This window comes from Lissotriton vulgaris, chromosome 4_1 (genome assembly GCF_964263255.1).
Source record: "Lissotriton vulgaris chromosome 4_1, aLisVul1.2, whole genome shotgun sequence".
In the NCBI taxonomy this organism is placed as follows: Eukaryota; Metazoa; Chordata; class Amphibia; order Caudata; family Salamandridae; genus Lissotriton; species Lissotriton vulgaris.
Window position 1 is genome coordinate 1,950,764,525 of NC_141691.1, and position 15,064 is coordinate 1,950,779,588.

General features: G+C 42.4%; 1 protein-coding gene across 7 annotated transcripts in view; it reads right to left on the bottom strand.

The window, feature by feature from the left end:
- PTK2 (protein tyrosine kinase 2) overlaps positions 1-15,064 on the bottom strand; it is an 878,302-nt gene that overhangs the window by 142,637 nt on the left and 720,601 nt on the right. For all 7 annotated transcript variants that reach the window (XM_086966271.1, XM_086966270.1, XM_086966268.1 and 4 more), the window contains 3 exons: positions 10,429-10,515; positions 9,573-9,710; positions 6,025-6,156 (listed from right to left, as the gene is read on the bottom strand). In XM_086966271.1, coding sequence (XP_086822397.1) covers positions 6,025-6,156; positions 9,573-9,710; positions 10,429-10,515 — 357 coding nt within the window. The remainder of the gene's footprint in view (positions 1-6,024; positions 6,157-9,572; positions 9,711-10,428; positions 10,516-15,064) is intronic.

Genomic DNA, 15,064 nt, shown 5'->3' on the forward strand with positions numbered 1-15,064 from the left:
TATTTTAAGTGATCATCCTAGCCTGTGAGAGATGGGTCCGTTGTCTGAGTGATTTGGGGAACAGGGTCTAGAAAAGGCCACCCTTTTAACAGGTTTTTGGTGTTCGGCAACTGCAGAGAGTGATGTTTGCAGCTGTATATCAACACTAGATCTTCTAACCCTGTGACTGAGACCTCTGTTGTTCTAGGCCATAGGTACTTGTAAACATTTTCCCAAGGGCTACAAAGGTGGGGGCAGGAAGTTGGTAAAAAGGTGTGTATAGGGGAAGAGAAGCATATATATATATATATCTAGTGGTAGAATTGCACAATGTGAAACCAGAAAACCAGGAATTTATCCCACCTTCCACACATTGCTAAATTGTGTGGTCTGGGGCAATTGTTTTATTCCACTTTCTCCCCTTCTTCTTTTAGTATTACATATAAGAGGACTTCGAAATACAAGACTTCAGTATGTGTGCTGTACAAAACCTTTTCCTGTTTTTTAATCAATAAACTAAAACGTTATTCATGTATAATCGGAACCTGGCCCACCTTAAGAGTGCACATAACTGACTTGCTCTTAGTTTTCTAATGGCATTCTAGTCAGTGCCGGGGTGAATGTTTCTAAATTCATTTAAACTATCACTTAAAATAAAAACTTATCAATTCATTGATTAAGGTTGTGCATGTTACTGAAATACACTTTTTGAATTTTGAAGAGACTGTATCATATTTTATACTTTTGCAGCAGATGGCTTAGAAAATTAACATGTTTCTAAAGTTAATTGGTGCAGGACAACCTAGGTACTTCCTTTCTTTAACTTCAACTAACCTTTAAATAAATGCTGGCCTGTATAAATAAAATCTTTTAATGTTAGTGCTGAGTCGAATGAAAAGCAGCCCAGTGCTGTTGTTAAGGGGGCTGCATGTAATGGTCAGGAGAGCCGCATGCGACCCCCGGGCCTTACTTTGAGTATCACTATGCTAGGCATTCCTGTAAAAAATGCATGTGAAGTTGAGCATGTGGTAGTATTGTAATACAGGAAAATATCATGCCTAAAAGCAGCATGACTGCGAGTTGATTTGAAAATGGATATCAATGTTTGGATATTCTGAATTCCTGTTTTATTGTGATATACTAATCCTAGTTGTGTGTTTAGGATTGCCCCGAGGTACGGTTGGATTTGTTGAAGTTGAAGGTGAGATTTTGTTATACTGACAGTGAAGCCCCGCTGATGAAGTAGATCTATGGTAGCTTGTGGGTGTTGCTGGCACAGATGATTTGTACTGACTTTGATGAGCCAGTTGTCCAGATAAGGGAAAACATGGATGTTTTGTCTGTGCAGATATGCTGTTGCAGCTACTACTACTTCTACTATGCGCTTGGCGAATACCCGTGGTGCAGTAGTGACCCAAAAGGTTAGGACTTTGAATTGGTAGTGCTTACCTGCTTTTACAAATCTCAGGTATTTGCAATGTGCTGGGTGTAATGGAATATGGAAATAGGTAGCCTTTAAATCGAGGGCTGCGAGAAAGTCGGTTTGTTGAAGGAGTCGGATCACATTTTAGAGTGAAACCATATGAAAATGTTGTGACAACATGTAGTGGTTTAGGGGGTTTAGATTTAGAATAGGCTGTAGAGATTTGCCTTTTTCGGGGATTACAAAGTATATGGAGTATACTATTGACCCTTGATGGTGTAGTGGGACGGGTTGTATAGCTCCTTTAAGAAGAGCTTCCACTTCCTGTTTGAGTAGTGTTTTATGTTGTGGTGATAACTTGTTGAGTGCGAGGTGGTATGGTGGAAGGTACGGTAATGAGCCCCAGACAGCAGCCATATTGAATAATGTCCAACAACAACTGGTCTGATTTTATTGACTGCCACATGGGTAGAAAATCCTTTAGACCCTTGGTATTGTTACTCTTGTAGGAGCCCCTGCCGTAACCTCGGGAGGAGGGATACTGACTTTGGCCACGTTGGTACAAGGTGGAGGTTTCTGAACTTATAGTTTTGGAGCCCCTCACTGTAGCTGGAACGGCAAAACAGGTAAAGGAGTTTGAAGGGTCCCCATGGCTTTTACTGTTTCAAAGTACTTTTTAATTTTCTCTAGGTCCTCGTCAACCTGGGGCCCAAAGATTTGTTCCTTATCAAAAGAAACATTTAGGATGCTCTGTTTTACCTCTGGCTTAAAGCCAGAATTACGCAGCCAAGCATGGCGGCAGTGTAGGATGCTTGTATTAATTACTCGCACCACTGTATCGGCAGAGTCTAGGGCACAACCTATATAAGTGTGAGAAATACGTTTTTCCTCGGCGACAAGTTCTTGTCCCCTTTTTCTGTGCTCATCTGCGAGATTTTGGAGGAGCACTCCATCTCATTCCAGTAAGCATGGTCGTGTCTGTCCAGTAATCCCTGTGAGTTGGCAATACAGCAGGGTTTTGCAGATTAGGCCTCTACTCTTTTCCCTGCTGCGTCAATGTGCTTGTTCTCCTTGTTGAGGTAGGGCAGTCTCCCCGCTTGCCTGAGTGTTTGCTCTTTTACAAGCACTGAGGACTACTAGCGAGCCAGGTGGCACTTGTCCTCTGATATAAACAGAATGTGAGTGAGAGGGCTTGGATTTTTTGTTGACCAGGTGTGTTATTATAAGGGCCCAAACAGGGTCTTTCAAAATGTCTGTGTGACGCAGCGTCCCTTTTAACATTGTCAAGTACCCCTATGTGTGGATGATAATGTTTCAAAAAGGAAATCCTCCTTTAGGGGTCTTTGTGCATTGGACGTCATGGAAAGAAGCAGCCTTGTCTAGTAACTCCTGGTATGTGGTGGAATCATCAGGAGGTGAGGGGCACGCTGGATATAAGTCAGGATCAGTGTCCCCATACCCACGGACCACGCCTGCAACCTTGGCATCATACTAAACTCCTCCCTCACCATGACCAGACAGATAAACACAGTCTCCTCCATGTGCTTCAACACCCTTCGCAAGACCTTCAAATGGACTCTCCCCCCCCCCCCCCCCCTACTCGAATCCAGAAAGGCCGTCACCCACGCACTCATAACCAGCAGACTGGATTACTGAAACGCCCTCTAAGCCACAATCAACAAAGCTGTACTTTGCAAACTCCAGACCATCTAGAACACAGCTTCCGGACTTGTCCTCGGCATCCCACTACAAGACCACATCACCCAGCACCTAGGGGACCTCCATTGGCTCCCCGTCAAAAAGTGACCTTCAAGCTGCTCACTCACGCCTACAAATCCCTCCACGACAACGGACCGCGCCCTGGCCGAAACCCCTTGCATTCGCAGAGCCAGAACAGGAGGAAGAGCCTACTCCTAAATTGCAGTCAAGACCTGGAACAAACTCCAGCTCAGCATCAGACAATCCCCAACTCTGCAAGCATTCAGGAAGAGCTTAAAGACCTTGCTCTTTGGATTAGATGGAGCTGCGCAACACCCCCACCTACCCCAGCGCCTTGAGACCGCCCCTGATTGATTGATTGAGTAGATGAACTGGCAAACTTGAGCAGGCCATGGAGAGTCACCCAAGGGTACACTTCCTTGGTGCTCAGCAACAACTAGAGGGAAGGAAAACACCATTACATTTACAATCCTGGCATTGCTCCTCTCAGGAGCGGGGCTGAAAGCTGCTGGCTTTGGGCTCCTTTGGAGCAGTAAGCAGATAAAATGATGAAAAGAAGGTTACTAGTGGACCCTGCATTCTTGCGGAGACATTAAAACCAAAAGATCTGCAGGAACCGTAACTCTTTCTTCGCCGAAGACCTCCTGCATAGAGATTCCCAATATTTATCCACGGGGACAATGTCATGCCAAAATTCTGGCTACTCGAGAGATACACTTATACACAGTGAATTTAAATATCACCAGGGTGTCATGAAAAGATGGGAGGGCTGCAGCATTGTGCACCAAGACTTGATACCCCTGGTCTGCAACTTAGGAATCTGTGGAAGATCTAGCACAGGGAGCATCAAGGTTAGGCGCTACAGAGAAGTTCTATCGTAAGACGACGTTACACACAGTGCACGTATTGTGAAGGGGCATCCTGTGGGTTTACACAGAGTACTGGCACTGATAGTACACATTGATAGCGCTTCCTTCTTGTTGATGGATTCTCCCAGCGCGAGCACACACACACACCAACACACAGACACGAGGAGAAAGGCATCTGCACGCTTCAAGGCTGGTTTCACTGACAGGAAGTTACAATGCTGATAACATGGTGTTTTCCAGGAGCCATATCTGAGTAACTGACAGCATGTACACACACGCAGTCTCACACACACACACGCAGTCTCACACACACACACACACACACACACACACACACACACACGCAGTCTCACACACACGCAGAAGGAGGGAATTGTAAAACTCCAACATCACACCCAAAAGGATTAGGAGACACTGACAATGTACGAACACATACACACACACACACACACAAGCATTTGGAGGCACTGCACTGTTAATGCACGAGCGGGCGTACACACACAAGCATTTAGAGATGTTGGCTGCATAAACCGACATACACACATAAAAGACTAAAGACAATGACAATGTACTAACAGTAAAAAACTGATGACACCCTGGCAATCGTGTACACGCACACACGAGGCACTGACAACACATGCACTCACCTACAAGTAGATTATGAGACACAATGTATGCAAACAAACAAAAATACAAACTTCTAAAATGTCATACACAATTACTAAGAAAATAAGGACAAGCAACAACCATCTAGAACTCAAACAAGCATTTAACACTGCTTTTCCTTAACGTGATTAATTAAAGTAATTTTATAGACGACGCACATTATACGTGTGCTCTGATGACCTTCTTGCAAATAAGCACTTTCCCTGACCACTTCTACAGAACAACAAAAAAGCTTACGTTAACACAATGTTTATTTAGAGCAGAAGTAGTTATAATGGTTGCATATTCTGGGGACAGGAAGTTTCCTTTTCCCCAATACAAGCGAACCCCTGCAGGTCCCAGCATGCACCGCGCTGAAACACGTGTGTGTTTCCACAATCCTTATGAAGTCATGGGCACAATGGATCCCTTTGGCGCGGTCAGTCCTGGTTATCAGGGAATTTTGCTGCAGAAGCATGGTGTTTTAAGAATCTCTGGCTGGTGGTTGTAACCCCCACCCTCTTGAAGTCTCTCTGTGATTCGTTCTATGTTGCACTGTATTTTTACAGGCAGCAAAGGCATGCTGCCGTGGTACTTAAAGATAATGTGAGGCAGGAGTCGCTGATTATAATTAAAAAATGCAAGCACAACATCCATGAAGTGGGCGCTGGGCGTGGCCTAATGCGCCTGGTAGAAACAGGAGACCCTTAGCGATGTGGCTTAAGAAACAGAATTCCCGCCTTTGCGCCAGGGAAACCGGGTTACAGTCTTGGCGAGGACTGTACGAAAAACATGGCAATGGTAAAAAATACATTTAAACTAATAATACATATACTTAAACAATGGGTGAATGTGTATATTACACGACCAAAGAAGAAACCATGCAGAAGAAAAAGAAAACGAGCGGGGAGTGCATGGAACAGGCGGCCTCAGAACGTGTCTGATGAGATGCAAATGCACCATGTGTTTGTTAGGTTGAAAGCCAATGCAGGAGGGAGAAGTGCCCGGAACAGGCATCCTTGGAAGCATTTGATGAGTCCGGGTTGGGGAAGTGCGTAGCTGTCATGCCTGCAACGCCAGCTGGGACAAAAAATTAATTAACAAAAGAGTGCTTGGAAACTGTAAATAAAACTGAGGGACTACTGCAGAAATGAATTTTTTAAAAAGCAATATTTCCAAAAGAAAGTCAAAGGAGCCAATTAAAAAAATTAAAGCCCATATTCTCTATACAGCATGTATAGGAGAGACAGCGCAAGCGCTGCCTAGGCGAGACCTAAAAAATAGGTGCAGCAGGACTGTACGCGTACCTATGATTCACGTTAGATGTGACACTGAGAAGCAAATCCACCCACTGAGTAGATTAATAGACAAAACCAGACATGCTCATACCAAGAATCTTTCTTCTTTTTCCAACCAGCGTTGATCTTCCTCCATTTCTTGTTGTTGCCGTATCAACCTCTCCTCCATTAGATGGGTAGGTAGGACTTGCCCGATGCTCCTCATGTCCAGGCTTCCAGAATCCTAAAGAAAAAGCGAATGTGAATACAAGCGCAACATTTTTTAAAAAACATAGAAATAACAAAACTGTTATTTTGTTTTTTTATACCCTTATTACTGTGGGCGTCTTGCAAGGAGTAAAAATATGATCCATATTGCATGTTAAGAATACTGTATTTTTCAATTACTTTCATTCCAAACTTTAGTATTACATAAATGTCTTGTTGCAAGCATCTTAACCCTAGCTATTAGTCCTGCTTTTAAATACTCCAGTCACAATAGTTTTGGGGGTTTTGCAGCACGCAGGGACTACTGCACCACAAGGCGGATTAATCCTTTTGCCACAGATACCCCATGGCCTGACATACTTTGGTTCTGAAAAATGAGCACCAAGCATACCCTTTCTGCACTGTACTCAGTAGTGAGAAAAGCAGTTCAAGGCTTATCAAGAAGGTAGAGTCGGTGTACGAAATAATTCAAAAACCATACAACAGAACTCAATAATGACTGTTCTAGCTGGTGGTTAATTTTAAGAAAAGGAAAATTACTTTTTTACACCAACTATGTAATACAAGACAAACAGATAATGCAAACACAGGGATCAAACACGGTACTACAGGTAAAGCAATATCGATCAATTGAGACAAATATCAGATGCAGGCTAACAATGGGAAATGCTGGCTGGTTATTGTGACTATAATCCATGGGCCACTGCCTTAAAGGTAAAAAAATAGATCCATTCTCAGTTTTAAGGCACTCATGTCCTCGGGCAGTTAGCATTTACTGCGGAGGTAAAGCGGTCTCCATGAGCAAACACCTTGCTAGATAGGCTGTGAGCAGGTGGCCACATTCTTTCTCACTCATCACTGCCAGTGGAGTTGCAAATCAGGCCCAATTACATATCCCAAACCACATGGTGATGAAAGCCCACCCACAGGTTAGGTGCCTGAGTCGCTGGTGAATTAGTCTGGGGTCCGGGTGGGTCAAAGACACAGCACAAGCGTGACTGCAGGAAGTGGTAAAACATCTTTGTGTTGGAGCAGTGTGACAGTTTCACGAGGGAGGGACAGGACCACTCAAACACTCAGGTAAGCTCCTGCAAAGTTCCTCCTGGTTGGGTGGTCACAAACAACGGTCATGTTTTGGATCTTTGGAGCAGCACACTCGACTCAAACAGGGTAATGCATGAAGACACTCCAGCCATGTCCTGGAATGTCCCTGCAGCCAGTCAGTTTCCTCTTCCTGGTCACATTAGCTGGGCTTCTCTCTGGGCAGACTTCACCCTGCATCCGCCGACCTCGCCCTTGCCACCGTCCCCCGCATCAGGAGAACTACCACTGGTGGCAGATCATTCTCCCACCTCGCCGCAAAGTCCTGGAACACCCTCCCCATCCTCCGACGGCAAACCGAAGAACTACTAACCTTCAGGAGGCTGCTCAATACCTGGCTGCTCGAGCAGTAACACCGCCCCCCCCGCGCCTTGAAACCCTCACGGATAAGTAGCGCGCTTTACAAACGTCTTGACTGATTGATTGTGATTGATTCCTCTCCCCTCTCAGCAGGCCAGGTAGACTTATTTTTAAGACAGACTCAAGGCTCGCCTCCAGCCAAAGTTGCAGACTTTCAGGCGAAATACCTAACCTCAGAGAGTCTAGCTGTTATTATTGACAGATCCTTGGATCTCAAGAGTTTCCATGACACCCTGCAGAGTGTCACCTCTTCATTCAGAGAAAAATCAAGCGAACATTTGAAGATGTTTCAAGCTCTCTCTTACAGTCCTTTTCTGGACAGGGATATGTTGGTTCCCCTTTTCTGGAACTGTTTCACTCAGTTCTTGTATCCCCCTAGAGTAGACATATCATTTGTCTTCAGGTGAATGCCCCACAACAAGGAGTGGGGTGTCTCAAGGAACAGCAACCAAAACAAGAGGAGTGAAGTCCTCAAACACAACAGTTATCTACCTTTTGCACAAGCACCTCAGAGAAACAAAAGGCTCATCCTGGCCTACAAACACGACCACTGTTTTCACTGACCAGTACCCTCCAAATATTCTAATGAAAAAGCTTAGTAAGGTCCAGTCAGGCAGGCCAGTGCTGGAAGGTCAAAGCACCTGAGTTCATTTTAATGTCTGGTGCTTCAGTAAAGCATCAGGAATGTTAAAAAATATACTTTGCTCATTTGGGAGCCAGTTATCCGGCCTCCATCTTGTGCCATGCGTTATGTGAAACACTCCAAAATTGAACTCCGCCCTTGTCCCATAACCACACACTTTATTGCCATACAGATTCATAATACCAGTCACCTGATACTCCTTGCAGACACACCATACACACAGGATTCAGAAATTAGCCCGGTTAAAGCATCTCAGCAGAACTTTGAAGAGCGAAGCTGTAGACTTCCTGCTTGCTACGAGGGACAGGAACAAGGCTTTTCTGGTGATAGAGAGATTAATGGTATTCTGCCACCACAGTTAAGCGTCTGAACCAATACATGATCACTAGTCACATGTAAAAAGAAGCCATACTGGATATGCCCCAAAATAACATCAGAGGCCCTATTTCGGTCTACAGTATCTTTTACACATACAAGGTTTGTGTGGATGCAAGATATTTGTGCGCTAGGCACTAAAAATCAAAATACCATGGATACATGCAGTTTGGCAACTATGGGCAGGCAGCGCCTCAAGTTTGCAAAACGATGCAGAAGATATCCTCTTTCAAATTTGGAAAATGACAGAAATTAGGGACAGTGAAATTAGGGAGAGTGCAACATAACTATTGGACGAAGTGGTATAGCTAGGATTATAATTGTGTTTTAATGATCCACAGCCAACAGCTGAGCAACGAGACGGCATCTCCTAATAGGCATCACTTCTATTAAAGTTAAATTCTGGGGTTCTTGGGAGTTCACTCCCCGTCCCTCCCCAAGAGAGTTGCCTTGCTAATAGACTGCTGCCAATATTCCTATGTGTCAGCTAGTTTATCAGTAATGAAGTTGTACCTAGTAATAACAGCTATTTAATATGATCTGTATGGCTACCATCCGCTTATCAGATATGTATAACAAGATGTACTTGTAAACACACGAGTGTCATATGCATGGCCTTCTTTTGTTATAATCTGGTACAGACTTCAATAGAACATGTTCCAAGAAAAAGAACAAAAATAGTGGTGTTCAAGGAGATTTTGCCTACCCACAACTGGTCCTTGTGCCTTGATCCTGGGATTATATTTCTAAACAAATGTAGCAGGAGTGTATTGTGTAATGTGAAACTTAGACTAATCCTTTTCTAAGTCACACAAACATAAATGTTTTTTTCTATTTTCTTTATTTGCCATATCTTTCAGATTGTGAGATAGTGGCAAGTTTAAGAATGTCAGACAAAGCACAATTTTTCATTCAAAACAATACAGCTAAATATTAACTGAAGCATATGTTACCTCCATGTTGGGTTGCCACATGGAAACTTCCTGAGTCCGATGATAACAAGAATCAATATGATCCATTAGGGATGCCTGACCAGGGTATATGCTTCCAGACATTGCTGGCATTCCATGGGAAACTGGATAGCCAGAGACCTAAACAACAAGAAAATGTAAACATAAAAAAATGTCAATAATAGGACTGTTCGTATGAAAACGTAATGATAGATGCCAACAATGCATCATAGTTAGACGTAAACGTGTCAGATGAACAAGTTACCTACACAAAAAGAAATACGAAGAAAGGACTGGCGCTGGCAAGCCTTGTTCATACAGCAAAGTGGTTGGAAGCTGGCTCATGGATATTAATGAGAGGGCTAGGGTGGGTTGCTATGAGGATTACATTCCAAAGTGGGAAGCCTCACCAAAGAAAGAAGCTTGAACTTTATCAGATCGAACGGAGCAGAACTCTCTTGCTTAAAAGAGACTTTAGAAAACCGGCAACTCTCAGAACCCTACTGCATCACCATTGCATGAAATTGTTTGAGAAAGTGACACCCCGTTATCATGCAGGACACTCCGTTGTTTAGACTGCCACATTCAAGTAGGGGGCAGCGCCTGGCTGAAGTGGGCTCTGACACTACAAAAGTCAGTAGGCAAGCAGTCGGAATTCCACTGAGTGGCTATAGTTTAACTTAAACTTCTATACTATCTGCTAACTGTGAGCTGAAGAGCTTGAAAACAAGGCCCCTAGAAATGTGTGCAAAGGACACAAAGTAAAAAGTGTTTTTCTCTTCTCACACACATGAAGCAGAAACCTCAGAAATCTAAAAAAAGGTTACATAAAAGGATTTTTAAAAAGAGTAATATTTACCTGGTAATGGTTCGGCTGCACAATATGCTGAGGACTGGGATAAAACCCTTCACTGGACCGTGGACTGGGGTAACCTGGTCTACTCGGCTGAAAATGAAAACAGTACTTTAAAGAATGCAGCAAAGGAAAACATCTGAAATAATGCATTGGAAGATGTGTCATAATAACATTCTATTAAGTACATATCAAACTGAGGAACTGGTCCAACATGTCACATGATTTTGTTGTTGATGTCATATCAAAAGTAACAAGTTTTCTTGTTTCAGCATATATCAATTATTTAAATAGCACAAGCAACAAACTCAAATATTTCTTCGTCCTAATAGCAATAATAACCTGTATAATGATAAAACGGGACTGATTTCCTGCCCAGTTTTGAACCTGTGACCAGAGTGGCACAGAGGCTTTTCTTCAGCAACAATGTTACCCACTAGGCACCCTGCCAGCTCTGTGTCCCGCATTTCCTGAGAAGGAATCTGAAGTTCTTTGGGTGTGGGAATAATTACGGTGACTAGAAGAATAGCTAAACGCTCCCATATACTTACTGAAGTTAAATGTGCAATAGATCTGAATGTGAATTTGGGCAGAGGTTTACTCTCTGGCAAGGATAATAGTGTAATAATCGTGAAAATCCATCCAATTTATAAAGATTTAAGGAGGAATGTTTGACAAATAGAAGCAGAGAAATAAGTGTTACCTACACAGAATGCAGTAAAACCTTTGTTATCACGGTATGCTGATAGTTAGCAAACTTTTTGAGTAGCTTCTGCACGGAGTCAGATTAGAAAACTTGGCATTGCTGTAGATGGCAAAGAATACTTGTAAGTCCATTGTAAGAAAATGAAGGGTCTTCATGGTACCAGGAACAGAGTTCAGTACTAAGTCCATTCATTAGTGACATTACACTGGAGGTGGAATGAACACAGGCCTATTTAAAGAAAGTATCAAGAACTTCTAATGACTTTACAAGCGAAGCCTAACACTTTCTGCTTCCATACTCGGAGGAGCGTACAAATTGGTAACCAAGGTTTTTAGATGCCACCAAACAGGACAGTATTCTTGAGGTTACATCATCTCTGGGCCACAAAGTGGTTTGATACTGTAGCAAGACCCCAAAGAAATCAGGACTAGTCGTTAGGTGTAATAAACCGAGCAAAATATAGGACTGAGGAGCAGTTCTAGCAATGTAAAATGCTATCCTCCAACTGAATTGAAGAATTTTACTTGCCAACGTTTTTGTGCTCATTCGCACGTGGCAGGAATCATGTTACTTGAGGTAACATTATAGATAGAAGCGTCCCCTCATTGTATATACACAAAAGGATTCATTTGAATATTACCTTTGGTATTGTGAGAGAAAAGTCGAAGCTCATCGCTTCCATTTGAAATAAGGTTGCGTATTGTCAAGTCACTCAGAGAGTGAATGTTGCATTTTGCTGCGAGCAAAACATTTTATTTGATCAAAACAATTAGGATGAGTTCAGTAAGCAGACTCACCGGTGGTAAATCGTGACTTGTAAATCCATGATAACAAAACACATACAAGTGATATTTTTGTGGTCATTTTCCAGTCTACATAATAGTTATCACCCACTACAAGACATAGCAAGTTAAATCCAGATATAAACCCAAATGTTATCATTCAATCAAGCCATTTCTACAAACTTGACAACACAAAATACTGTGGATGACACAGAAAACAAGCATTTGCAATGCAATAGGTCTCAATTTGAACTATTGGCATTGGGCCGGAACGATTTATGGTTAACAGTTCAGGGAGACTGGGTATAATTTTGGTAACCTAGTGTGCCGGATAAAAGGGTGAGGGAGGTTTACGGTTGAAGACAACGCTCCTTACTATAGTGGGAAGCCGGTACGATTGAGTTTGGCTGCCACATGCCACTCATCACATGAAAGTTGAAGTCCAGTGAGGTGAATGATGACCTCAAGCCCTGATGAAATTGCCGCAAAAAACGAGAGGCAAGAAAACCTGTTGGCCCATCTTTAAATGGTCTATATGTGCAATTCGGTTTTAATTTTGAGTAAGGCTCATGATTTGGAATAAAATTGAAGTTTGGCATATGTGAGCCTTAACTCAATTTTATTTGGGATGAATTGTGTCCTTTCCACATCACGGGGCCTGTTTTAAACATATATATTACAGTCTGCACCTCTTTTTTCTACATTGGACACATTTTTCTGTTTCTTCTTCACTGGTGAGAGATTCCGATGATGAGAAACGTGGAAACTAACCAGTAGCTCCTCTGGTGAAGCGCACATGAGGGACTCTCTCACCTCCACACAATTTTTTGTTTGCTTTCATGCACTTTTTTATAAGGGGGAATGTCTGCAGTGAGGGGACTGGTAAACAATTGTTTTTAGGAATGGTTTTCTGGCAGTTGGGACTGGTAAATTTCCGGTAACCAGCAGAGGGTTTGAGGACATAGAAGTTTTTGTTCCCCCCTCCCAGTGTCATTAAGGAAGCTGTGTAGATTCGGTGCACTTCTTTGTCAGGTCATTGTGATTATTGTGATTGTAAATGACAATGTCTTTTATTAATGTGTTTTGAAAACCTGCATGTGGTGCCTTAACACTCACTTTGTACTTATAGTTGGAAACGTGAGACCTATTGAAGTAAATAGCTTAGAACAAAGCGAGTGTTAAGGCACTGCATGCAGGTTTTCAAAACACAAATAAAAGGCATTATTATGTACAATGTCAATAGCTCAAAGTCTTGCAAATCCAAGCCCTATTGCATTGTAGATGCTGGTTATTTGTGACAACGCATGAGTCTCGCGGCCAGAGCTGCTGACTTTGGAGCTGGAGAACCAGGTTTGAGCCTCGGCATCGGCTCAGCAGCCTGTGATTCTAGACAAATCACTTAATACGACCATGCCTAACAAATAATGAATAAGTCCTTGTGTACGTAACTGGTGCCCATGTAAAGCGATCCAGTACCTTCTGGTCGAGTTTGCGCTATATAAATCTGCAAAAAAAAAGCATCACTTGCAGTATCATACGTATGGCTGCGGAAGATCACTGACCCCCTTTCAAAACACACAAATAATCTGAAAACGTATCAGCTTATCAGCTATGCATATAATTCCTGAACTGTAGGTGTGTTGTTCAAAAGAATACAAATCATTCAACACAAATTGCAGAACAAAACCATGAGCACAATCGTTACTAATGGGAGTGGCTTTTCAGGAGTGCTTTGTGAGAGGCAGACAGCGACGAAGGATCTGCGAGTTAGCGGATAAGAGCGTTCCTCTACTTTTTGTAATAAAGATGGCCATCTTGGAATGCTGATATTTCGCCTTTTGAAACGCGAACAGTTGGTGTCATGAACATTAACTACATTTTGAAACTGGTACCTGAAGATATAAACTTTATATGCAACTAATAAGTGCACCCCGTAATAACAGTACGCATTTGAAGCTCTACATAGTGCTGAACAGTCAGCGAATTTGAATAGCACAGACATTACCCAGAGGTGTCAGAGAGCTACAAAACGCAGTAACAGACTGCATATTAATCAACACTTTAATGAATGGGTGGTGAGGCAGCACGCCGTATCTACATGGGGACCGAGACCACGCGTATGCACGGGAACCAGAGCTACACATGATGGTTCCGGAATTATAGGCTTAATACTGCCCATTGCTCGCAGGCGAAAGGAATATACTACTGAAGAAACTAGTCATCAACACCCTTACAAATTCATTTAAAGGTGAATTGATGGACTATAGTTCTAGATATCATTCTGGATAATATTTTGTACTACAAGTGATTACCATATTATGCCCTGAGGAAGTCATTGGGTGAATACCCTTGACGAAACACGTGTTGGCGTTCTGACGTTTTGGCGTTTTGACGTTTTGGCTGTTGTAAAACTATATCAAGACTGCATTGCTGTTTTTACAAGTCCACGTGATCATCTGGATTGGATAATAAAATAAGGATTTTTTTCACAACTTGGCTATACAGATATGGACAATCATTGTTTGAATGGACATTCTTTGTGAATTTTTCAAGATACGTATATTTGTGCTCAGGGAACTCCACAAAAACTTTTGCATATTAATCAATTTCATCAGCAATAAAAATAAGGTGATGAGATGTGAACAAGTAAGAAGCTAAACAAGATATTGTACAATGTCAAAGGCAAGTAGCAATACAACACAGTATACAAAGGTGGTCAGTCAGAGATTTGAATAGTGCGGACATTACCCGAAGGTGTCAGAGTGCTACAAAACGTCAGTAACAGACAGCATAGTGCGCCGATGCTCGACCTAAAAATTACTAAGGAAATTTAGGTCTAGTGAGCTGTTCCAGTTTTAATGAGACATGAACATGTTTAATTATATCTGTGTATTATATGATGGGCGAAGGTTGGAAAATTGTCCAGGCATATCTAGCATGGCATGAAATCATTCAACAATTTTGGCAACAAGCAAATTGTAGCAGATAGGATTTATAAAGTCGAATTACTTTCATTTTCCGAGAAAAAAAAGTATAGATCTTTATCACATTTGAACTGGAGGGTGCTTTAATGTGCGATTACCTCTGCAAACAACCAAGTTTGATATAATTTCAACCAGCGACCAAACCGAGAAGAAGAGGACACGTTTCATGA